Raw genomic sequence first — 24,554 nt, forward strand, 5'->3', positions numbered from 1 at the left:
TGAGTTCAGAAGGAGGAACTAGAGTGTGTCAGGGACCATAGGCGGGGGGGGGGCTATGACGTGTGGGAGGGCGGGCTGGGCAGCAGGTGAGCGGCCAGGTCTCCCTGGCTCCAATCACTCCGGAGACTGAACCATGGGGAAAAAGCAGGATGAAAATGAGGCTTATGGTGAGGCTGGGGGCAGAGGCCTGAGCTCTGGGGAGGGAGGTGGCTCGGTGCTTTAGACCATGGTGGCTGAGGTTGGATCCAGGCAGAGGAATGAAAGTCCTGGGTCTCTGATGAGAGGGCTGGAGAAACAGCAGCCTGTGGATAGACTCCGCTCCTGGGAGGATGGGGCCCAGGGCCTGAGGGCCATAGCTGGGGGCCCTCACATACTGAAATTGGAGTCTAGATGTGCAGGAGTTTGGGCTGAAATTGGAGACTAGATGTGCAGGAGTTTGGGCTGGCGTCTTTGTAGACGGTCCGGGGTTTCAGGCCTGGGCTCTGGGTCCTTGAGGGCAGAGCCCTGGCAAACAAAGCGGGTGGTTATGTGAAAGGTTGGGGTCATGGAGCAGGCTGCTTAGAACTCAGGGTCTAGGAGAGTCCTGAGCTGAAGCGTCTCCAAGGGGTGAGGTGGGGCGTCTGTGAGAAGGGGCTGTTCCAGGCTAAACTCTGGATCTCTGAGGGTCTGCCAGCCCAGACCCTGTGAAAAGTGGGGGGGCTAGGACCCTAAGCTGCTAGGGTCCCTGTGAGGGGTAGGGAGCTGGGACCGGAAGTGCAGAGGTCCCTGTGAAGAGTCCTGGGGCTGGGACTCTGACTTATTGGGATCTTCCTGCTGGGGTTCCTGTGAGGAGTGGGGGCTAAAGATTGTGATAAAGGGCTGTTGTCTGCGTTGGGGGGCGGTCTCTGTTAGGAGGTAGTGATGGACCTATCTGTGGGCACTTTAAGGACTAGGGGCAGGGCACTCTGTGAAAAATGGCCTGAGGGGACAGGAAACAAGCCTGCTTCCAGAAGAAAAAGGGCTGAAGTGTGTCCCAGGAGGGCTGAAGAGAGGAAGCTGCTGTCTGTGAGGGCTGCTGTTCCTCACCTGCAGAGCTCTCTGGGTTCTGCAAGGGAGCTAATCCTGAGGGTGGTGCCTTCTCCGGGTAGGGCTGGAATCCTCTAGGAGACAGGGAAGGGGCCAAAGCGCTCAAAACTTCCTGGAGCAACTTTAGGTCAATTATTGACCTCATCTTCCTGAGTCAGGGTAGAACAGAGTCCAGAGCACCTGGGAGAACAGATGCCACCCCCCCTGCCCTTGGCCCTCCCTTCTTGGTGTCTACAAGGACCCTGGCTGCCTGGCCACACCCCCTCCCCCTGTGTATTCAAGGAGGACCAGGAACAGGACGTGGCCAAAATCCCAACAGCCAGCTGGCTCAAGTGTCAACCTGGCTGGCTACCCAGAGCGCCTCTGTGGTGGCCTGAGGACCCAAGTCCTTCAAGCAGAGCTCCTTCCCGGCCTTGCAGGGCTTCACACCTTTGACTGTCCTTTTTTCTGCCCACAGCCTTAGATCAGAGGCTGTGATAGGACCTGGGCTGCAGTGACTGAGGGATTATGGCCCCCTGAGGGGCTCCATCTAAGGCAGTCCAGAGAGGACCTGGAACTGGGCTATAGGGAAGATGGGGATAAGGATGGGGCCTGAGAGATACTGAGAGGGAGTCCCACATCCCAACTAGAGAGCCTCAGGAGAAACTGGTCAGGTGAACATTCTAGGCAGATAGCCTTGAGGTGGGAGCCAGAAACTCTCACAACCCCACTTCCGTTAGGCCTGTAATTCCAGCTACTTAGGAGAAGGCTGAGACAGGAGGAAGGCAGCTTGAGCAACTCATCAAGACCGTGTCTCAAAATAAAAAGAGAAAATAAACTGGCCTTTAATCCCAGCACTTGAGAGGCAGAGTCAGGCAGATCTCTCTAAGTTCAAGGCCACCTTGGTCTATATAGTAAGACCCTGTCTCAAACAAACACTGGGGCCGGTCATGGTGGTCCATGCCTTTAATTCCAGCACTCGGGAGGCAGGGGCAGATGGATCTTTGTGAGTTCAAGGAGGCCCTGGTCTACATAGTGGGTTCCAGGCCAGTTGGGGCTACTGGGAGACCCTATCTCAAACAAACAAAAACAAAAACAAAAAAACCCAAACAAAACCTGAAAGTAAAGGGGCTGTGGCTATAGCTTATCGGCAGAGTGCTTACATTAGCATGTAGAAGGCTGTAGGTTTGATGCCTAGTACCACCAAAAATAAAGACCCCATCTCCCTGCCTGCTGCCTGGGGAGAGTTCACAGCTGGCAGTCATTGGGCTGCTGACTGGCCTGAATATGCTGACCATACTTCTATCTACCCCTTCAGGGAAAGCAGCCAAATATGACCCTTCCTTTCGGGGCCCCATCAAGAACAGGTGAGTTACGGGTACTGCCTGGGGGTTGGGGGAGGGGCTTGGTTTACATTCACTGAAGGAGCTTTGGAGGGGCAGCTGGGGGCTCCCAGTGTTGAGGACGTTCCAGTTCCTGACTCCAGTGCTAGCTGCTCAGGTGGATCCATTTGAGGGAAACCTGCCCAGCTAAGCATTCAAGAGTTCTGTGTGTATATGTTGCTGACAACTAACCCTAGACATCATGCATATTAGATAGTGCTCCACCCTCCAAGCCCCTGAGTCGTATTTTTCTGTTATACTTCAGAATAAATGTCTCCACCCAGGGAAAGGTTTGCTTAAAATAGACGAAAATAAATAAATAAAAATGTCAATTCCATGCCGGGTGTGGTGGCCCACACCTTTAATCCCAGCACTTGGGAGGCAGAGGCAGGCAGATCTCTGTGAGTTCAAGGCCAGCCTGGTCTACTTAGTGAGTTCCAGGACAGCTGGAGCTACAGGGAGACCCTGTCTCAAAAAGACCAAAAAAAAAGCCAATTCCTAAACCAGGCATGGTGGCACACACCTTTAATTCCAGCACTGGGGAGGCAGAGGCAGGCAGATCTCTGTGAGTTCAAGGCCAGCCTGGTCTACATAGCGAACTCCAGGCCAGCTGAGGCTACAGGAAGACCCTGTCTCAAAAAGACTGTTCTGGTTTTTTTCTCCATTGCTGTGACAAAACACTGACCAATATCAACTTGAGGAGGAAAGGGTTTATTTAGCTTACATATCCTGGGTCACAGTTCATCCAGGAGCCCAAGGTAGGAACTCAGGACAGGAACCTGGAGGCAGGAGCTGAAGCACAGGCCATGGAGGAACGCTGCTTACTGACTTGCTCCCCTGGCTCCTGCTCAGCCTGCTTTCTTATGCAACACAGGCCCACCTGCCCAGGGGTAGCACCACCCACAGTGGGCTGAGCCCTCCCACATCACTCAACAATCAAGGTGCCCCATGGACATGGCCACAGGCCAGTCTGATGAAGGCAATTCCCCAAATGAGGCTCCCTCAACCCAGGTGTGTCTATCCAGCACAACGACCAGAAAAAAAAAAAAAAAAAAGCCAGTTCCTACTGTTTAGCATCCCTCAACCCTCCACCCTGTGACCCCTCCTTACCATACCCCATACCCGTTCCCCAAAGGCTCTCCACCCCGACCCAGCACACGCACCCCTCAGCTCAGACTTCCATCTCTTCCACCAGGGGCTGCACAGACATCATCTGCTGTGTCCTCTTCCTGCTCTTCATTTTGGGTTACATCGTGGTGGGGCTTGTGGGTAAGTTTACAGCTGCCCAGAGCTGGGGCTGAGAGTGAGGGGCAATAACCCAGGGAGGGATGGTCCCAGAGCTATTCCCACCACATCCCAACCCTCCTGTGACCCAGCTGTCTGTCCCTGTCTCCAGCCTGGGTGTATGGAGACCCTCGGCAGGTCATCTATCCCAGGAACTCCACGGGGGCCTACTGCGGAATTGGGGATAACAAGTGAGTACCAGGATTGGGGGGCAGCAGTGGGCAGGAAATGTGGGGTGCCCCTTTGAGGCAGGCGCCAGGGCCTGGTGCTCTTCCCTACCCTTTCCCTATTGTTTTTGCCCCACCTTCTACCTCCCGGAACCCAGCCACTCCAGGCCACAATGAAAGCCCTCCCCTATTGGACAGGGAGCTCCAGTTAACCCTCTGACTGGAACTCAGGGCAGAACCATGGTTAAATGTATGAATGTAGAGTTCAGACATTGTTGTTTGGATCCCTGGTATAAGTTTTGGTTGTGTGACCTTAAGCAAATTACTCATCTACTCTGAGCTTTGAGTTCCTCATCTGAAGCACCAGGAAGATTCCAGAAAGGATGGGGGTAAATGGCAAACCTGCTACATTCCTGTAGTGGTTACAGTACCGAAGGGGGGCAGGGTGTTTCGTATGCCTCCTGAGTAGATGCTGTCATTTCATACAACAGACCTGAAGCTTCTGCTTCATGTGATTTGTTCAAGGTCATGAAGCCATCTCAGAGGGAAGCTGGGCCCCAGAATGATGCTCTCAGCCTTGTGTTAGCTGTTGAAACGTGAATTTCCCTGGGTCATCCACTGGGGCCTTCTTTATCTTCCCTGAGAAGCCGCACCAGGAGCCAAATGGGGCTCACTGTGTGATGGGAACAGCCCTGACACCTGCCCAGGCCCTGATGCTCACATGTCCTCCCTTTCCCACAGGGATAAACCCTATGTCCTGTACTTCAATATCTTAAGCTGTGCTGTGGCCACCAACATCATCTCGGTTGCCCAGAATGGCCTACAATGTCCCACACCCCAGGTCAGAGGCCGGGACCTGCCTGAACCCCACCTGTCTCTAAGGCCCTGGGTACCAGCCCCTTAGCATGTTCTCTACCCACCCCCTAGGTTTGCGTGTCCTCCTGTCCAGAGGCCCTATGGTCTGTGGAAGGGAACCAGTACTTGAAGACAGTTGGGGAAGTCTATAATGAAAACAGGATCTTTTGTCTACCAGAGGTACCCTCGAATATGGTAAGTGCTAGTCCCATGCCAACCTGTGGAGAGGCCACAGTGGTGGAGGTGAAAGGGGAGGTTGGAATCCTAGGAGGATGGGCCAGTCTGAGCCTTGAGGAGGTGGAGGTGGTGGAGGTGCTAGAGATGGAGGCAGAGGGTGTGATGGTGGTGGAGGTGGAGGTGATGGAGAGGTGGAGGAGGAGGAGGAGGAGGAGGTGGTGGTGAAGGTGATGGTGGAGGAGGAGGATGTGGAGGTGATGGTGATGATGGTGGGACCCACGACTCTTCATCTTATCTATGTCTGTGTGTATCTATGCTCCCTTTTCTATCCCCAGATAGTGCAGGAAAGCCTGCAACAGGAGCTCTGTCCCAGTTTCCTCCTCCCCTCCACTCCAGGTGAGAATCACATACTTTACCCCTCAGGCATCATCTTATTCAATATTTTTATTTCTCAAATAAAGCAAGTAGGTCCAGAAATAGAAAACCACTCAGCTTTTCACTGGGAACTTGGGGATGAGTGGCAGGACTTCATCCCTCTGCCTCAGGACCTTATAGTCAGACTACCAGTGCCTGCTGGGCAGCTACGTGCCAGGCATGCGGACAGACACAGGGACAGTAGAAACTGCTCCTTGCTTCAGCTACATTCTAGGTGGAGAGATCAGAAATAGTGTTTCATTTGGTTGGTTTTTGAGTCAGGGTCTCCCTGTAGCCCCAGCTGACCTGGAACCCACTATGTAGCACAAGCTGGCCTCCATCTCAGAGAGATCAGGCTGCCTCTGCCTCCAGGTGCTGGAACTAAAGGCGTGTGTCACCACATCCAGCTGAGATCAGAGGCGTTCACAAGAGATTGCATGAGTGCTGGGCCTGGAATGGTCCACACCTGTAGTTCTAGCTGGTGGGAAGGCTGAGGTGGAATAGGAGCTGAAGGCCAGCTTGGGCTACACAGTGAGACCCTATCTCAAAGCAACCACAACAAACTGGGGCGTGTGAGATAGCTCTGCACATACGAACAAGCACTAGCCATCAAGCTAGATAACCCGAGTTCAATTCCCAGGACCCATATGGTAGAAGGGGAAAACTGACTCACGAAAGATGGACTCTGACTCCATAGGCATGCAAGCATGTGTGTACACACACACACACACACACACACACACACACGAAAAAATAAGAATGTGGCTAGGTCATGGGATTTGTTTATACTTCTTCCTAACAGCAAATGTAGTTTCCTTTAAGATTTTTATTTAAGCTGGGTGTGGTGACGCATACCTTTAGTCCCAGCACTCAGGAGGCAGAGGTAGGAGAATCTGTGAGTTTGAGGCCAGCCTGGTCTACATAGTGAGTGCCAGGCCAGCCAAGGCTACCTAGTGAGATCTTGCCTCAAAAGACCAAAAACAGAAAAAAAAAAAAAAAAAAAAGAAATTTTTTTATGTATATGTGTGTGATTGTGTACACCATGTGTGTGCATGTGTCCGTGGAGGCCAGAAGACACTGGATCTCCTGGAACTGGAGTTACAGGTGGTTGGAAGCTACCCAGTGTGGGTGCTGGGAACCAAACCCAGGTCCTCTGCAAGAGCAGTTAGTGCTCTTAGCCACTGAACCGTCTCTCCAGCCTGCTTCCTTTTATTTTCAGACAGGATCTTATTCTGTAGCATCTTTATTTATTTATTGTGTGTGTGTGTGTGTGTGTGTGTGTGTGTGTGCGCGCGCCACAGTGTACAGTTGAAGGTCAGAGGGTGATGTGTAGGAGTCAGCTCTCTCCTTCCACCACATGTGTCCCAGAGATTGAACTCAGGCCATCGGGTTTCTTGGAAGCGCCTAACCCACTGAGCCATCTCACTGCTCTCTGCTTCTCTCTCTCTCTCTCTCTCTCTTTTTTTTTTTTTTTTTTTTGTCCTTTTGAGACAGGGTCTCCCTGTAGCCCCAGCTCACTATGTAGACCAGGCTGGCCTTGAACTCTCAGAGATCTGCCTGCCTCATGCCTCCCAAGTGCTGGGATTAAAGGCATGCGCCTGTTGGTTTGTTTTTGACAGGGTTTCCCTGTAACCCCAGCTGGCCTGGAACTCACCATGTAGACCAAGTTGCCCTTGATCGCACAGAAATCTACCTGCCTCTTCCTCCCAAGTGCTGGGATTAAAGGCATACACCACCACTCTAGGCTGTCTCTCTCTTTTTTAATTATATCATCATAAAGAAAAGTTTTCAATGTTAAGTGCAATAGGAAAAGTTATCAAATGAATGTCAGGTCAATCTGGATTTAAACTCCAGCACTTTCTAGGGAACTGGTCTCAGGCAGTTACTCAACTTTTCACCTTGTCTCTTCATCTTTGCAATGTAAATGATTAAAAAAATAGAATAGCCAAGCGTGGTGGCGCACACTTATAGTCCCAGCACTCGGGAGGCAGAGGCAGGCGGATCTCTGTGAGTTCAAGGCCAGCCTGGTCTACATAGTGAGTTCCAGGACAGCTGGGGCTACAGGGACACCCTGCTTCAAAAAGACAAAAACAAAAACAAAAAAACCTTTTTGGCTATATATGTCTCCAAAGACACATAATGAGCTGGGAATCTGAGATACAGGGATAGGGATGGGGCAGGAACTGAGCAGGGAGTGATGGGGGAAATTTCTGGAAGGATGAGGGTTCTCAGAACATCTGAGCAAGAGCAGAGGCTTAGAGGGAGATAAGGGGCCAGTTGGCTGCGCTCGGAATGCAGGGCCTGGGAGCCTGGCCCAGGGGCATGACCAGAGCCTGTAGAGGTGACACCACACAGCTGAGGGACCCGAGGGACTGAGGGACCAAGAGCTGTGGAATGAGGGGTCATGCTGTCCTTGTGTCAGAGTGCAGTCAGGTCAGGGCTGGAGGTATTACAAGAGTCCAGACCATGGAGGTGGCATGGAGGGGTGTGATCCAGCAGCAGAGGGAGGATGGGGTTCAACCCCAAAGAGGCAGAGCCTATCCATCACTCCTCCCTCCCCTGAGTGTGCGCTGGACGGGGAGAGTCAGAGCCCACCCATCTGCCCTGTTTTCTCTTCCAGCTCTGGGGCGTTGTTTTCCATTAACCAACGTTAACTTCACTTTGCCCAACTACCCATGGATCAATAGCAGCACTGTCTCTCAGGGGATCAGGTAGATGTTGCCCTCCCCCACGTTTGTCCCACCTCCCTTCCTCAGCTCTGTCTGACTCAGTCCCTCCCCAACAGTGGCCTCCTTGACAGCATCAATGCCCGGGACATCTCTGTGAAGATCTTTGAGGATTTTGCCCATTCCTGGTATTGGATCCTCATGTGAGTCTCCAGGTTCCCCAGGATTCAGTCCTTCCCTCCTTCCCCTCCCAGACCCCCTTTCTCTAAGTCTCGAATCTGAAGCTATGGGCAGAGGGCAAGCCAGCGCTCAGAATGGACCCCCAGCTAGTGAGGATTTGTAACAGAAAGGGAATCTACTCTATGGACACAGGGTGTGAGATAAGGTATTTGGGGGCTCCAAAGGGAAACTGTAGGCAGCCGAGAGTGACCCTCCTCTGTGTGGCAGTGCCCTGGCTGTGGCTCTGGGGTTGAGTCTGCTGTTCCTCCTGCTCCTGCGCCTGGTGGCCGGACCCCTGGTGCTGCTGCTGATTGTGGGCGTGCTGGCGGTGCTAGCCTACGGCATTTACCACTGCTGGCAGCAGTACCGAGCGCTGCGGGACAAGGGCGCCTCCATCTCCGACCTGGGCTTCACCACCAACCTCAGCGCCTACCAGAGTGTGCAAGAGACCTGGCTGGCTGCCTGTGAGTGCCCTGCCCGCCCTCCCGCCGCCCCGCCGCGGGTGGCACGGGGTGGGGTGACCCTGTGCCCGCTGTCCCCCGCAGTGATCGTGCTGGCCGTGGTGGAGGGCATCTTGTTGCTCCTGCTCATCTTTCTGCGGCAGAGGATCCGCATCGCCATCGCTCTGCTGAAGGAAGCCAGCAGGTCGGGACCTGTCTGTGAGGGTGTGGCGCTCTGGGCAGGGGTGCGGGCCAGGATGCGGGTGGCAAGAACCCTCTAGGAGAAGGGCAGAATGCTCAGTGGTTAACGCTAATGGCTGATGGGTTTCAGCCTCTCGGAGGCTCAGTTTCCCTATCAGATTTGCTTTGTTGTCAGTTGGGGCGTGTGTGCATGTGTGCATGTGTGTGTTGTTTTGTTTTGAGGCACAGTCTCAGTATATGTAGCCCTGGCTGGCCTTGAACTCACTATGTAGAGTAGGCTGGCCTTGGTCTCACAGAGATCCATCAGCCTTTGTCTCCTGGGTGCTGGGATTAAAGGAGTGCACCACCATGCTCAGCTTTTTTTTTTTAAATCTTTTCAAAAAAATATTTTATTTTTTTATTTTATGTATATGAGTGTATTGCCTGCATGTATGTGAGTGCGCCCTGTCATGCAATGCCTCGGAGGTCAGAGGGCATCATATTCCCCTTAAACTGGAGTTAAGGACAGTTTGTAGCTGCCATGTGAGTGCTGGGAATAGAACCCAGGTCCTCTGCAAGAGCAGTCAGTGCTCTTAACCACTAAGCCATTCCCCCCCCCCTTTTTTTTTTGGTCTTTTTGAGACAAGGTCTCCCTGTAGCCCCAGCTGGCCTGGAACTCACTATGTAGACCAGACTGGTTTCGATCTCACAAAGATCCGCCTGCCTCTGCCTCCCTAGTGCTGGGGTTAAAGGTGTGCATCACCACGACCAGCAATTTATTTATTTTTATCTTATGTGTCTGAGTGTTTTTGCCTACATGTATGTACATACATCATGTGCATGCAGTGCCCAAAGAAGTCAGAAGAGGGCACCAGATCTCCTATAACTGGAGTTACAGAAGGTTGTGAGTCACCATGTGGGTGCTGGGAACTGAACCCCAGTCCTCTGCAAGAGCAGCCGGTGCTCTTAACCACTGAGCCATCTCTCTAGTCCTATTATTATTATTATTATTATTTTGATACAGGGTCTCTGGCAGCACAGGCTAGCCTCAAATTCACTTACGTAGTCAAGGATGACCTTGAACCAAGGTGCCTCCACCTCTGGATTACAGGCATGCACTACCAAGCTGGTTTATGCAGTTCTGGGGGTCAAACTCAGGCCTCATGTATGTCAGGCAAACACTGTACTAACTGAGCTATATCCACAGTCCACCTGTCCTCTCCCTCCAACACTGCTTTGTCTTGCCATGGATCCCAGAGTAGCGTAACTTGCTGCCTTGGAGTGCCGGGGTTACAGGCATGCACCACCACACCCAGCTTCCCTATCTGTGAAATGGCTGTGATAGGGGTCCCAACCTTGTGTGGTGAGGATTGAACTGATTAGTGTGTCAGCCAAGTGCCTGAAACTTAGAAGTGGCACTCTGGTAGTGGGGGTCGGAGTCCTGCAGTTGTTGGGTGGAGCGGCAGGAGTTGAGGCAGGAGGGAGCAGCAGTCTGTCCACTTCCTATCAGCAACTGCCAAGTCTGCCTAGAGCACTGCCCTCTGAAGGCTCTGTTCCCTTATGATGCCCCCTGAACTGCCCAGCTGTCTCCTGTGAGGATCCCTTAGTTCACCCAGTAAGAGTCTGCTGTGTACCCTGACCTGGAGAAACAAACAGGCAGAGGAGGGGCCTAGCCAGGGTCCACCCCGGAAGAGGATGCAGAGGGCTGGGGCCCTCATGGACTTTTCTTGTCTCTCTGCAGGGCTGTGGGGCAGATGATGTCAACCTTGTTCTACCCTCTGGTCACCTTTGTTCTCCTGGTGATTTGCATTGCTTACTGGGCCATGACTGCTCTGTATCCTTTATTCAGCCCGTCCCTGAGCTCAGAGGTGGTACAGGGGACAGATGAATCGATATTTACCTGTATATGACTTTGGCGCATTTTGGAAGTGAACCCTCTTTACCTGAGCAGACACAACCCCCCCGTATGGGGACCTGAGGGGACTGAGATTCCGGAGTGAACAGTTTGAATCCACCTCTTCCCACTTTGTGACATGACCACCCTAAGGGGTGTCCTGTGGTGGACACCTGGAACCCTGCTTTCCTTGACTCTCCTCTGGGTACCTGGCCACATCCGGGCAACCCCAGTATGTCTACTGGGCATCCAATGCCAGCGCACCAGGCTGTGAGAGCGTGTCCCTGAATTCATCATGTGACCCCATGGTGAGAAGAGGTGGGATGGGTGCTGAGGGAAATTTGAGGGGCCAAGTTCCTCACAGTACATAAGTGACTGAGCAGGCACGGGACTCTCAAGGTCACATGACCTGCAACCTCCCACAGTTCCGCAGCTGAGCCCCATCTATTTTGTGAATAGTGAGGTGGGTGCCAGAAGCCTGACCTGAAAATGGGAAGGCCAGACAGCAAGCAGGACTCTCCTCTGCCTCCAGGACCATTAAATACTTCCTCCTCATACAGTCTCCACCCACTGCTCTATAAATTGGAGCCGATCCTAATCCTGATCCCTGTGGGTGGCTGAGGACGTTTAATGGCATTGGGTATATCTAGTGCTGTGTACAGTGTCTGCCCACTGATACGAGAGTCCAACTGGTTGAATTGTTTTACTTCCCTCTTCAAATGTACCTTCCTGGGAACATAGCCCCAGATAGTGGCCTAGAAGTCTACAAGAGGGACTCCTGGAGGGACCTGGGGGCCAGGGAGGTGCTTCCCTACTCCATGACGTCCTGAGGCATGGCACTAGACTGTTCAGAATTTTCTCTCCTCAAAGTCATGTTATTCTTTCATCTGAGTTGGGACCATGGGCTGTGCCTACAGGCTTTACCCGTTGAATCTGAATAGATAGATAAATAAGCTGGTCGTGGTGGCACACACACCTGTAAACCCAGCACTTGGGAGATGGAAGCAGAGGGTCAGTTCAACCCCAGCCTTGGCTACATAGCAAGTTTGAGGCCAGCCTGAGCTACATGAGACACTATCTCTAAAAACCAAAACCAAACATGACAAAAAGCTGTGTGCAGAGGAGCACACCACCAATCCCAACTAAGGGAGGAGGATCTCCAGTTTGGAGCCAAGCTGGGTTACACAGCAAGGCCCTGCCTTAAAAGCACATCCCCCAGAAAAGGAAGAGACTTGTTAAGATTTGTAAAAGGCCCACCTTGTGCAGAGTCCTGGTAAGAAAAGCCCAGGCTGACCTGGTGTTTCTTTGCAGCCTGCTCACTCTCCAGCAGTGAAGGCTGACACAAACCCACAGTGACCCCTAGACTACAGACTACTTATTCCTTTTCTTATTTTAAAATTTCAAATATGCACTAACTCTTGGAAACCAGGAAGATTTTTAAAATCTTATTTGCTGGATTGGTTCACTTTTTATTTGTTCATTTTTATATGTCATGATGAATGTTTTCCAAATTACGCAGAAGGAACTACAGTGGTGAGTCCTCAAACCCAGATTCCACAGCCCGCAGCTTCCTGTCAAGAGGAAGGCTCTAGTCCTCCTCCTCCTCCACCTCCACCTCCTCCTCCTCCTCCTCTTCTTTCTCCTCTCCTCTTCCTCCTCCTCTTTTTGCAGTACTAGGTTTGAACCCAGGGCCTCAGACATGCAAAGCAAGGACTACACAGTATGAAGAGGAAGAACACACAGCTACATCCCAGTCATTCTTGGGGCTCTTACTATCTTCCTACCTTCACCCATAATTTTTGTCCCAGAGTTTTTGTGTGGCCTAGATAAGAGCTCTACCACTGAGCCACACCCCAGCTTTTAGGTAGTTTTTAACTCCCCTACCCCCCAGTTTTATGAGATGGTCTCACTCTGTAGTCTAGGCTAGCCTGGAACTTAATCTGTAATCCAGGTTAGTTTCAAATTCATGGTGATCCTCCTGCCCCAGCTTCCTAAGTGATGGGATTAAAGGGGTGTACTATCACACCGCTCAGATAGTTTTTAATACAAAATCTGTATATCATGCTGTTTTATGTGTAAGTCTGCTAAAATGGATCTTGAGGGTGACATTTATTTATTTATCTATCTATCTATCTACCTACCTATCTATCTACCTACCTACCTACCTACCTACCTACCTACCTACCTACCTGCAGACAGGGTCTCATGTAATCCAGACTGGCCTTGAACTGGGTGTGTAGTAGAGGATGACTTTGGACTTCTAATCCTCCTGTCTCTACTTCCCTCATGCTGAGATTACAGGTGTGCACAACCATATGGTTGTGGTTTATGTGGTGCTGCATATTAAACCCAGGGCTTTGTGCATGTGAGGCAAGTGCTCTACCAGCTGAACTACTTTCCCAGCCCTTCAACAGATGACTTAAAATGCAGAGCCCGAGGATTAGCTCAGTAGTAAAAAGTTGTCTCGCATTCCATTTCGTTCCCCAAGCCCTGGGTTCTATCTCAGAAACACCAAAACAGGAAATCTAATGAGGGCCAGGCATGCAGCTCAGCCTGTGCAAGGGCAGCTGTGTAGTTTGTGTGAGGATCCGTGGTCAGCCTCTGGCCACACACACACAGAGCATATATAACCACTAAGTCATCACAGCCTACAAAATTCCTTAATGTGTCATCAAATACAGCACCCTGCCTGGAGCTGCAGAAGCCTCCATGTGAGCTGGCTGCTGAGAAAGTGAGGAGTAGGTGGAGCTGCCCCATGCTGGGCTTGCCTCGGGTGGCCGGGGAGCTCTGGCACCCGTCTAGACCTGGATGCTCTTTATAGTCACAATAGGGGAGATGAGGCTGTCTGAGATGGGATTCCTCCCCAGCTGCTAGGGATGGAGGCAGGGTTCTGCCCTGATGTTGCCGAAGCTGGGCCTGAACCTACTATCCTCCCTGTCACCTCCAGGCCCCACCCAAGAACTCCTCGTGCCCAGGGCTGACGTGTGCCTTCCAGGGCTATTCCTCCACAGGCCTAGCACAACGGTCACTCTTCAACCTGCAAATCTACGGGGTCCTGGGGCTCTTCTGGACAGTTAACTGGGTGCTGGCCCTGGGCCAGTGTGTCCTGGCTGGGGCCTTTGCCTCCTTCTACTGGGCCTTTCACAAGCCTCAGGACATCCCTACCTTCCCCTTGTGTTCAGCCTTCATCCGCACACTCCGGTAAGCCAGGGGCAGCACTCTGCCAAATGAGGTGCTAGGCTGCCTCAACTTACCTAACTCTCCTGCCCCCTGAACTTCCTCTCTACAGTTACCACACTGGGTCACTGGCATTTGGAGCCCTCATCCTGACCCTTGTACAGATAGCCCGGATCATCCTGGAGTACATTGACCACAAGCTGAGAGGTGAGCTGAGTGGTAGGCTCTGGGAAAGTCAGGCTGAGCAGCTGGGCCATCGAGGATGGGCCTGCAGAGGCAAGTGACCAGTCATGGACTTTCCTTGCCCACAGGAGCCCAGAACCCTGTGGCCCGTTGTATTATCTGCTGCTTCAAGTGCTGCCTCTGGTGTCTGGAGAAGTTCATCAAGTTCCTCAACCGCAACGCCTACATCATGGTGAGCACAGGCAGCCAGGAGTCCCTTGCTCTGTGCCCCCTTGGCTCAGGCTGCACTGAGATCCAGGCAAGCTCACCAAGGATGTGACTGTGACCTTTCTCACCCCCTTCAGATTGCTATCTACGGGAAAAACTTCTGTGTCTCAGCTAAAAATGCCTTCATGCTGCTCATGAGAAACATTGTCAGGTCAGGCTGCTGGGCCCCAAGAGTGTCTCCCTCCCCCGATCTCCCACCCAAAGCTGGCTTCATGGGCACAGTCTACTCGGAAGGGCCCTGCATGTTGTCAAATGATCTTGAAAGGGGACTAGAATTCACTTCTTCTCAGCCTCGCCAGGCCCCTCACCCCTGGCCCACCCTGACTTCCACTGCAGGGTTGTTGTCCTGGACAAAGTCACAGACCTGCTGCTGTTCTTTGGGAAGCTGCTGGTGGTCGGAGGTGTCGGTAAGGGCCAGTACCAGGGCTTACAGAGGCAGACATGGTACGGGGTGCTGGACAGCTGGAGGGGAGCCCACAGAGGGACAGTACTGACCTGCAGAGCTCTCCCACAGGAGTCCTGTCCTTCTTCTTTTTCTCTGGTCGCATCAAGGGGCTGGGGAAAGACTTTGAGAACCCCCAACTCAACTATTACTGGCTGCCCATCATGGTGAGTGACACTTCCCTCTGTCTCGCCCAAGTTCCCAGAGGAGCCCAGGGGCTCCAATCAGCCTTGTGTCTTACAGACCTCCATCGTGGGGGCTTACGTCATCGCCAGCGGCTTCTTCAGCGTTTTTGGCATGTGCGTGGACACGCTCTTTCTCTGTTTCTGTGAGTATCCCCCCACCACACTCTCCCCCCCACCCCACCCAACCTCAAGTATTTGACTATTCATGCGTGGTTTTTTTGAGACTGGGGGCTTGTAGCCTTGTGAGCTAGAGGAGCCAGAACATGGGTCTTCTGACATTCTAAGGCCAGGGGTTTGGGGAAGAAAGGAAGGAACCCTGGCCTCTCAGAGGCCTGGCTAGAGGATCTCCACAGAGGTTCTTCCCAGCAGGAGACTGCAGTGAGAGAGTTTCCTTCCTTCTTGTATTCAGGGTTCTTTAGGGGGGTGGGCAGGGTGCAGAGGAAATAAAACAGGATCACACTATGTACCAAAGGAACTATGTAGCCCAGGTTGGAACTGTGTAGCCCAGGTTGGCTCAAACTCACACGCTCCTCCTGCTTCAGCCACCCAAGTGCTGGAATTGTGGTGCAACACCCAGTGCTGGAATTGTGGTGCAACACCCCCAGCCTCAAGCTAAGCAATTGACATGCATGTTTTGTTGATCCTTTATGTTTTGTTTTTGTTTTTAATTTTTTTTTAATTTATCATTTTAAATCTTTTTAATTATTTTTTTTTTTTTTTTAGTCAGGTGTGGTAGTGCATTCCTTTAATCCCAGCACTCAGGAGGCAGAGGCAGGCACATCTCTGTGAGACTGAGGCCAGCCTGGTCTACACAGGAAGTTCCAGGCCAGTTGAGACCACAGGGTAACCCTGTTTCAAACAACCTAAAATTTTTATTTTACTTTATTTTTATGGATGTATGTAAGTGATCACATGCATGCAGTGCCCACAGAGGACAGAAGAGGGCGTCTGATTGCCTGGAACTGTAGTTACTGATGGTTGTCAGCCTCCGTGTGGGTGCTGGAACCAATCCTGTCTCCTCTGCAAGAGCAGCCAGTGCGCTAAACCACTGAACTCTCTCTCCAGTCCCTAATTATTACTAATTTTTTTTGAGACAGGGTCTCACTATGTAGCCCTGGTTGGCCTAGAACTCACTATGTAGATCAGGCTGCCTCCACCTTCCAAGGGCCAGAATCATGCTTGGTGTGGGTATGTACTACCACTCCCAGATGGATTTTGTTCGAGTCAGGGTCCTGTTGTGTAGCCCAGGCTGGCCCTGTACTTTGTCCTCTCGCCTCTACTTCCTAAATATTGGGATTACAGACCGAAGTTACCAAGCCATCTTACATTCAATCTTTCTTTATCCTACTGATACCCTATGAATTACTGGGGGCTGGAGAGGGGGCTCAGTGGTTAAGAACACTGACTGCTCTTCCAGAGGACCCAGTACCCACATAGTATATATATATATATATTATTGATCCCACTTTATGTGAGGAAACAGGCTAGGTAACCTGTCTAGCTGGTTACAGACCAGTCTGAAACACCCTGGCTAGGAAACCAGTTGGTCTCTGGGTCTCAGACTATTTCTGGTATGCAAAGGGAGCCTGCTCTAATCAATCTACTTTGCTGATCAGTGGAAGACCTGGAGCGCAATGATGGTTCTGTGAACCGGCCCTACTATATGCCCAAGTCTCTTCTGAAGATTCTGGGTAAGAAGAACCAGGCACCTGACAAGAAGAGGAAGAAGTGAGAGGCAAGGCCCTGACCCAGGACTGCAGCCACCTGTGCAGACGCCAAGCCACACTTGCCTTACACAACCTGATTTTGTAGTAAACAGATTTTATTAAAGATTAATATTTTGTTTTCTCAATAAGTATGTTTTATTTTCAGTTCACACTCATCCCCTTTTAAGTAAAGGTCAAATTACTATTACATGGTTTGATACCCAATGAGAGATAGTTTGTTCAAGGGCTAGGGCTACGGGACTTAGGATGTAGTTCAGTTGTAGAGTGCTTGCCTAGCATACAGGAGGCTCTGGGTTTGGTCTCCAGCAAGACACAAACCTTGTGTGGTGACAGATGCCTGGGAGACCAGCACTTCAGAGGTGGAGGCAGGAGGTTCAAGAGTTCCAGGTTATCCTTGGCTCCACAGTGAGTTCAAGGCCAGCCTAGGATGGATGAGACCCTGTCACAAAAAAACCATTTTGTGTGTGTGTGTTCAAATAAGGTAATGTGTTATCAAAATGTCCAGGAGTGATTATTTGATATTTATTTATTGAGACAGGGTCTCACTATATAGCCCTGGCTCTCCTAGACCTATGTAGACCAGGCTGCCCTCAAACTCACAGAGATCTGTCTGCCTCTGCCTCCCATGCCCAGCATGATTGATTGTTTTTTAAAGTATTACATTTTATTTATTATGTGTGTGTGTGCACCCTCACTGCCTCAGTGATAGAGTGGTCAGAGAACAACCTGTTAAGAACTGGTTCTCACCCTATAGCATGTGGGTCCCAGCAGGGAGCTCAGATCGTCAGGTGCTCATCTGATGCCTTAACTGGCTGAAGCATCTTGCCAACCCCAAGGAAACTCTTTTTTTTTTAATTATTTATTTATTTATGTATTTATTTTAACTTACCAAGTCCAGTTAGTGATATCTATCAGTGCACAGGCATTGAGTCATCCACTGCTTTGGGGAACCTACCAGTGGCCACACTGCTAAAGAAAAAAGACTCCCTTCCCCCAGCAGCCTCAGCTGCTAGGGGTGGGGCCCTGAGAGTCAGTCCAGGTGACTCTTCGTAATGGAGTAGCAAAACCAGTAAGTTCTTGGAAAGCCCAGCTGGGGAGGGTGTTACATTTTGTCAAGACCCAGTTCCTCTAAAGTAGAGATTTCCAGTACATTTAAAAGTTCCTAGCTGGGCATGGTGGTGCAAGCCTTTAATCCCAGCTCTCAGGAGGCTGAGGCAGGCAGATCTCTGTGAGTTCAAGGCCAGCCTGGTCTACATAGTGAGTTCCAGGACAGCTGGGGCTACAGGGTGACCCTGTCTCAAAAAAAACAAAAAAACTTTTTTAAGTTCCTGGATAACATTGGACTAGATTCCTGATGAGGTCCCGCTTTGTCCCTTACAACTTTTAAGATAGAATAGTACCAGCAAAATCATTTACCCAGCCGCACATGGTGGCACACACCCTTAGTCCTAGCCCTTGGGAGGCAGAGGAAGGCAGATCTCTGTGAGGTCTAGGTCAGCCTGGTCTTCATAGCAAGTTCCAGGCCAGCCAGAGTTATGTAGTGAGACCCTGTGTCAAAAAAAAGAAAGAAAGAAAAAAAATCATTTAACAGCTCACCCTCAAAGCAGCACCAATGATCTGGATTCTAGACTCAGATCAGAGGCAACCCTTCACGAAATTCCCATGCATCTGCATCTAGGTGTTTTTCTTTTTGGGACCGAACCCAGGTTTTCGAGCATGCTAGACAAACACTGTACCGCTGAGCTATATACCTTCCATCCTATGTCTGGCTTGAAGTTCCATCCAGAATCAAACATCTGTCTCCTGTGACCACTCCCCGACCCAACCCTGGAATAACAAGGCCCTGACTGGGGGGTGGGGTGGGGGGGTGGAGATCTGCAGGAGCCAAGGCTAGGGTAAAGGCCGCCCCGAGTCTGTGAGCAGCTGGTGTGAGCTCGTGCACCCACATCTGTGATTTTAGGGGTGGGGACGAGAGGGGTGGTGACTGGGTCTCATAGCCCAGTCTGGTCTTAAAACGCATTAAGCATCCAGGATGACCCTGACCTTCACCCACCCCCGAATGCCTGAATTACAGGTGTGCATCATTACCTATGGTCATATGGCGCTGTATATGGAACCCAGGACTTCAAGTATGCACAGCAAGCGCTGCACCAGGGGAGCCACATCCCCAGTCCCACATGGCGCCTTTCTCCTCCCCCCACCCCACTAGGGGCTTTAGACCAGGCCCCGCCCCTTTGACTTCATAGCCAATCAAAAGTCTCATTCAGAATGCAACTGCCGTACTAGGCCACAGTCACGTGCTCCGGGGCTTCCGCGAGGACCAATGGGAAGGGCAAGCTCCGAGCGACGCAGACGGAGGTAGGGCAACCCCGAGGACCAATTAGAGCCACGACAGCCCGAGCGGCCGTCCTGGAGCGGGGCGGGCTCAGGTGACGTCAGGGCATTTAAAGGGCCCGGGTCAGCTGACAGCCAGCCAGTGACCGGGTCGTGCACAGGGGTCCCGGGGAGCGATGTTGGGCGAGCAGCCGAGCCCGGAGGTCCGGAGCCGACCCCGGTGCTGCCGAGGGCAGGTGCTGGCGGCGATCGCCCACCTGCTCGTGCTCCTGGCAGGAACCGCGGCTGGGGCTGAGGATGACTTCAGTCTGGTGAGCCCGGCTGCACGGCCTCAGCCTCAGCTGCCCTGGGAGGCACTCTTGCCCCTCCAGCTGCCCCGAACCCCTTTCCCCTCCTCCCCCGGGCCCCGGACCCCTTCGGAACCCTAGCTGGAGCCCCTAGCTACCAATTCGATTAAGCTTAGCTGCGTTGACGCTTCCTCCTCCCTCGCAGGTGCAGCCGTTGGTGACCATGGAGCAGCTGCTGTGGGTGAGCGGGAAGCAGATCGGCTCGGTGGACACCTTCCGCATCCCGCTCATCGCAACCACACCTCGGGGCACGCTGCTCGCCTTCGCTGAGGCCAGGAAGATGTCTGCATCTGATGAGGGGGCCAAGTTTATCGCCCTGCGGAGGTCCACGGACCAGGGTATAAAGATGCCCAAGGGGAAAGAGTGGGTGCTGGGTTGTATGGTGTGGCTGGAGATGGGGGAGTGAGGGAGGGTTCCCTCAGCAATCCAGACACAGATAGTACTTTGAGGCCTGAGTGCCTAAGGGGTAAAGGGAAATCTGAGGAAGGAAGGTGTCCAGGGAATTGGGGTCACCTAGGAGTTTTAGAAATGAGAATTGGGGCTGGCGAGACCTCCCAGCCGTTAAGAGCACTGACTGCTCTTGCAGAGGACCTGGGTTCGATTTTCAGCACCCACATTAAGGTCCCTAGGGAGAGGCAGGACGTAGACAAGTGGTACAAGTCACTGCTGTTATTTTTTTTCCAGGTAGCACGTGGTCGTCTACAGCCTTCATTGTTGATGATGGGGAGGCCTCAGACGGGCTGAACCTGGGTGCTGTGGTGAGTGACATGGAGACGGGAGTGGTGTTCCTTATCTACACCCTCTGCGCTCACAAGGTCAACTGCCAGGTGGCCTCCACCATGCTGGTATGGAGTAAGGACGATGGTATTTCCTGGAGCCCACCCCGGAATCTTTCCCTGGATATTGGCACGGAGATGTTTGCTCCTGGACCAGGCTCTGGCATTCAGGTTTGTGTCCCGGGGATGGGTGAAGAGGAGTCTGGGTAATGACCCCTCCCCAAAAGACACCTCCCAAGGTCAAGGTCCTGTGAAGTCAGATTTTTGACTTGTATGGGATTCTTTGGAAGGAAGCAACGTTCTGGAATACCCTACTGGTTTTTCACACAGAGGCTGCCCTGGTGCAGAGTGGAACTGGGTGGCCGTTGGGCAGATACATGCCTCCACCACAGTACCAGGCAGGGAGCATGAGTTCAGGTTGGCTTTAAGCTCCCAAGTTTGGGCCCCATGTCTAGTGGTGCACCCTGGATGCCTGTAGGAACTTCTAAAAAATGACCAACTAGGGGAGAGGGAAGGGAAGGAATACCAACGAGGTGTAATAATGTGTATGTGTGACAATGTCACAGTTAAATTCATTACTTTGTACAGTAATTTTATTTTTTAAAGATAGTTTTAATTTTTGTTATTTTTGTTAAATTATGTATGTGTATGTCTGTATGGGGGCATGTGCATGAGACTTTGGTTGCCCACGGAGGCCAGAGGCATCTGATTCCCCTAAAGCTGGAGTTACAAGCAGTTGTGAGCCACCTGATAAGGGTGCTAGGAACTGAACTCAAGTCCTCTGGAAGAGCAGGAAGTGCTCTTAACCACTGAGCCATCTTCACAATCCCCCAAAATTTATTTTTAATCATCAAGCAGGGGGTCCATCATGAGTTTAAGGCCCAGCCTGTGTTACACTGTAAGTTCAAAGCCAGCCTACATAGTCAGTCTCCAAAATAGAAAAAGCAGCTAGAGAGATGGCTCAGCGGTTAAGAGCACTAGCTGCTTTTGCAGGGGACCTGGATTCGAGTCTCAGTACCCACATGGCAGCTAACAACTGTCCATAGCTCCAGTCCTATTAAAAAAAGAAAAAGAAGGAATGGGATGAGTGGTAACACGCATGACTGTCATTCTAGCATTTGGGAGGCAGAGGCAGGAAGATCAGGAGATGAGGGTCAGCCTTAGCTACGTAGTGAGTTGGAGGCCAACCTGTACTACATGAGACCTTGTCTCATAAAAACAAAAATACTCTGAATTTAAGAGGGGAGCAGGTACTTGGATTGAACCTAGCTAGGGCTTTGGGCATGCTAGGTAAGCACTTTACCGTTGGGCCAAGCTATACCCCTAACCCTCTTTTTTTTTTTTTTGAGACAGGATCTCCCTGTAGCCCCAGCTGACCTGGAACTCACTATGTAGACCAGGCTGGCCTTGAACTCACAGAGATCCACCTGCCTTTGCCTCCCAAGTGCTGGGAGTAAAGGTGTGCACCACCACACTGAGCCCTAACCCTCTTTTTTATCTGTGTGAGTGTATTACCTGAATGTATGTAAGTGTACGTGTGGTGCAATGCCCACATGCCAAAGGTCAGAAGAGGGCATCAGATCCCCTGGAACTGGAGTTATGGATGGTTGTTAGCCACCATGTGGGAACGCGGTTCTCCTACAAGAGCAACCACTGAGCAGTGCTCTTAACCACTGAGTCATCTCTCCAGCTCAGCCCTCTTATTTTTTTCTTTTGAGACCGGGTCTCACTAAGTTCCCTAGGCTGGTGTCGAGGTCACTCTGTAACTAGGCAAGCCTTGAACTTCCCATCTTTCTGTCTCAGCCTCTGGAGTAGCTGGACTCACAGGTCTATACAACCAAGCCTGGCACAGAAAAGCTGCTTAATTCAGCCAGCATCTGTTGGGGGGGTACTTCCATGACCCTCAGCGAGAAAGGGCAGAATAAAAGAGAACCAGACATTTCTTCACACTTGGGAGGTACCAGCCCTCTGTCTGCCTCCGAATCCCCAGAGTGAGGTCCTGTCACACCCATCTCCTCACAGAAACAGCGGGAGCCACACAAGGGCCGGCTCATTGTGTGTGGCCATGGGACGCTGGAGCGAGATGGGGTCTTCTGTCTCCTCAGTGATGACCATGGCGCATCCTGGCACTACGGGACAGGAGTGAGCAGCATCCCCTTTGGCCAGCCCAAACGGGAGCATGATTTCAACCCTGACGAATGCCAGGTCAGGAGTACATGGGAACATCCCCCCCACTTCCCAAAGTGTCATCAAACCCAGACCCTCCTGAGGCCTGTTTTCTCCCCTTAGCCCTATGAGCTTCCAGATGGTTCTGTCATCATCAATGCCCGGAACCAAAACAACTACCACTGCCATTGCCGGATCGTCCTCCGCAGCTACGACGCCTGTGATACACTCAGGCCCCGGGATGTGACCTTTGACCCTGAGCTCGTAGACCCTGTGGTAGCTGCAGGAGCCATAGCCACCAGCTCGGGCATCATCTTCTTCTCCAATCCAGCGCATCCTGAGTTCCGTAAGTGTCTAAGGGTGGGGTGAGTGGGTCAAGTGGGGTGCTATGTCTAGACAGGGCCTTGGAGGACAGTCATTGACAGTCATTCTCTTAGGAGTGAACTTGACCCTGCGCTGGAGTTTCAGCAATGGCACCTCTTGGCAGAAGGAAACAGTCCAGGTGTGGCCAGGACCCAGTGGCTACTCATCCTTGGCAGCCCTGGAGACCAATGCAGCTGGAGAAAAGCAGGCTCCACAGCTGTACGTGCTGTACGAGAAAGGCCTGAGCCAGTACACAGAGAGCATCTCCATGGTCAAAATCAGCGTCTATGGGACGCTCTGAGTCCAGTGCCCCAGGGCCACAAAGTCTTGGACTCTGATTTCACGGCTCTGTGGAGGGTCTGCTGCGATGCCTGGGACACAGTTCTTCCTCCAACTAGCCTTTACTTTGACAGGGAAATCACTCCATTAGAGAAACAGCCCAACTTCCTCTCCCAAACAGAAGTCATGGCCCCAGCCCTTTTTGCCCTCCCAGGACTATGGAGCTGGTTCTTTCTGGAGCAGGTCTGGGTTGGGCATGGAGAGTTGGACAAATGTGAACTCAGGGAACTGGGGAAGGTCGAGCTACCATGGGGTTGGGAGCAAAACACCATGTATGAAGAGGGTTGGAAAATGTCACCAGAGCAGAAGATTTCATTTCAGAGTTAAGGGACTAGGCACACACACACACACACACACACACCCTTGATTATTTATGAATCAAAATATTTGTAACTTAAATTTTTTAATGAAGGAAAATAAGCATTTGTGGAGTCTGGTTCTGTCGGTGCACACGCTCCTGATTGCCTCATGGATACTCGTGACTGGAGCGGGCTTAGGAGAGGAAGCTGTGTGCTCGGGAAACTGAATTTGGCAAGTCAAACCCTACATTTCCATTATGCTCCTTCTTGATGAGGTTAGGGGGAACTCTTTAAGAGACTTTAAACCTGATGTGTCATATTTCTAGGATGGAGTGGGGTATGAATACGGATTGGAGGTATAAAACCAGATGGGAAGCTTTGCCAGGCCAGCCTGGTTATAACAACCTGTGAGGAAGTACCGTGTTCATTCTCAGGCAAGTGCCTGAGGGGTGCGGGGCTCAGCCCTCCAAGAGGAAACAGCTTAGATGGGATGCTGGGCATGGAGGTGCTCAGCATTTGGTGGGCAGAAGGAGGAAGGTACTGGCAAGTTTCACGTCTAACATACCAAGTTCCAGGCTAGCCATGGCTACCACACAGTGAGACCATGTCTCAAAAAAAGGGAAAAAAACGCTGAAGGAGCTGTGGTTTGTGCACATCTGTGATCCCAGCACTCCAGAGGAGGCAGGAGGATCAGGAGTTCCAGGCAGCCTCAGCCACATGAGACCGTCTCGAAAAAAGAAAAAGGCTGCAGATGTAGCTCAGTGGTAGAGCTAGTGTTAGAACACCTAAGACCATTCCTGAGTTCCATTCCTTGAGGCTATGTGTGCGAGTGTGTGTGTGTAATAAAATATATACAAAATAGCTCCTCTTAATTTTTTTAGAAAGAAGCTTTTTATTAAATTTACTGAGGGGGTGGTATGCCTATGGAGGTCAAAGGACAACTTCCTGGAGTTAGTTCCTTCCACCATGTGGGGCCACAGGGATTGAACTCAGGTTTTCAAGCCTGGTGGCAAGCACCTTTACCTCTTAGGCTATCTTGCCATCCCCTCCTTAAAAGTTTTTTGTGGTTTTTATTTTTTATTTTTTTATATTAAGGAATCAGGGCTATAACTCATGTTCATTTGCAATTAGCAGTCATCTTGACCGCTCCTCTGAGAAATATTAAGATAATTTGTTCTATGTGCTAGAAGTCGAATCCTACTAGATGTCCGAAGCTGTGTACTTTTG

The 24,554-nt window shown here is 51.5% G+C and overlaps 2 protein-coding genes across 2 annotated transcripts; both read left to right on the forward strand.

Annotated features, from left to right (window-relative positions):
* Positions 1 to 106: 106 nt before the first annotated feature.
* Positions 107 to 16,828, forward strand: Slc44a4 (solute carrier family 44 member 4). The gene is made up of 21 exons (XM_008821501.3): positions 107 to 167; positions 2,363 to 2,411; positions 3,622 to 3,695; positions 3,823 to 3,901; positions 4,619 to 4,718; positions 4,805 to 4,927; positions 5,245 to 5,305; positions 7,944 to 8,034; positions 8,109 to 8,192; positions 8,437 to 8,672; positions 8,754 to 8,853; positions 10,570 to 10,662; positions 10,928 to 11,030; positions 13,670 to 13,923; positions 14,012 to 14,106; positions 14,211 to 14,314; positions 14,427 to 14,500; positions 14,686 to 14,756; positions 14,864 to 14,958; positions 15,035 to 15,119; positions 16,593 to 16,828. Exons 1-21 carry the CDS (start codon positions 134 to 136, stop codon positions 16,706 to 16,708), a joined length of 2,121 nt encoding a protein of 706 aa, XP_008819723.1. The 5' UTR covers positions 107 to 133; the 3' UTR covers positions 16,709 to 16,828.
* Positions 16,829 to 19,155: 2,327 nt separating this feature from the next.
* On the forward strand, positions 19,156 to 24,188 carry Neu1 (neuraminidase 1). Its single transcript, XM_008821503.3, has 6 exons — positions 19,156 to 19,348; positions 19,530 to 19,722; positions 20,069 to 20,331; positions 22,183 to 22,365; positions 22,450 to 22,672; positions 22,764 to 24,188. Exons 1-6 carry the CDS (start codon positions 19,214 to 19,216, stop codon positions 22,988 to 22,990), a joined length of 1,224 nt encoding a protein of 407 aa, XP_008819725.1. The 5' UTR covers positions 19,156 to 19,213; the 3' UTR covers positions 22,991 to 24,188.
* The last annotated feature ends 366 nt before the right edge of the window (positions 24,189 to 24,554 follow it).

This window comes from Nannospalax galili, unplaced genomic scaffold, assembly GCF_000622305.1.
Source record: "Nannospalax galili isolate Female #2095 unplaced genomic scaffold, S.galili_v1.0 scaffold948, whole genome shotgun sequence".
In the NCBI taxonomy this organism is placed as follows: Eukaryota; Metazoa; Chordata; class Mammalia; order Rodentia; family Spalacidae; genus Nannospalax; species Nannospalax galili.

Coding starts and splice junctions, on each gene's coding strand:
- Slc44a4 (XM_008821501.3), top strand. CDS start 134: ATGGGGAAAAAGCAGGATGAAAATGAGGCTTATG. Junction 8,854..10,569: donor CTGCTGAAGGAAGCCAGCAG/GTCGGGACCTGT, acceptor GTCTCTCTGCAG/GGCTGTGGGGCAGATGATGT. Junction 14,757..14,863: donor GCTGGTGGTCGGAGGTGTCG/GTAAGGGCCAGT, acceptor GCTCTCCCACAG/GAGTCCTGTCCTTCTTCTTT.
- Neu1 (XM_008821503.3), top strand. CDS start 19,214: ATGTTGGGCGAGCAGCCGAGCCCGGAGGTCCGGAGCCGACCCCGGTGC. Junction 19,723..20,068: donor GCGGAGGTCCACGGACCAGG/GTATAAAGATGC, acceptor TTTTTTTTCCAG/GTAGCACGTGGTCGTCTACA. Junction 22,673..22,763: donor TCCAGCGCATCCTGAGTTCC/GTAAGTGTCTAA, acceptor TCATTCTCTTAG/GAGTGAACTTGACCCTGCGC.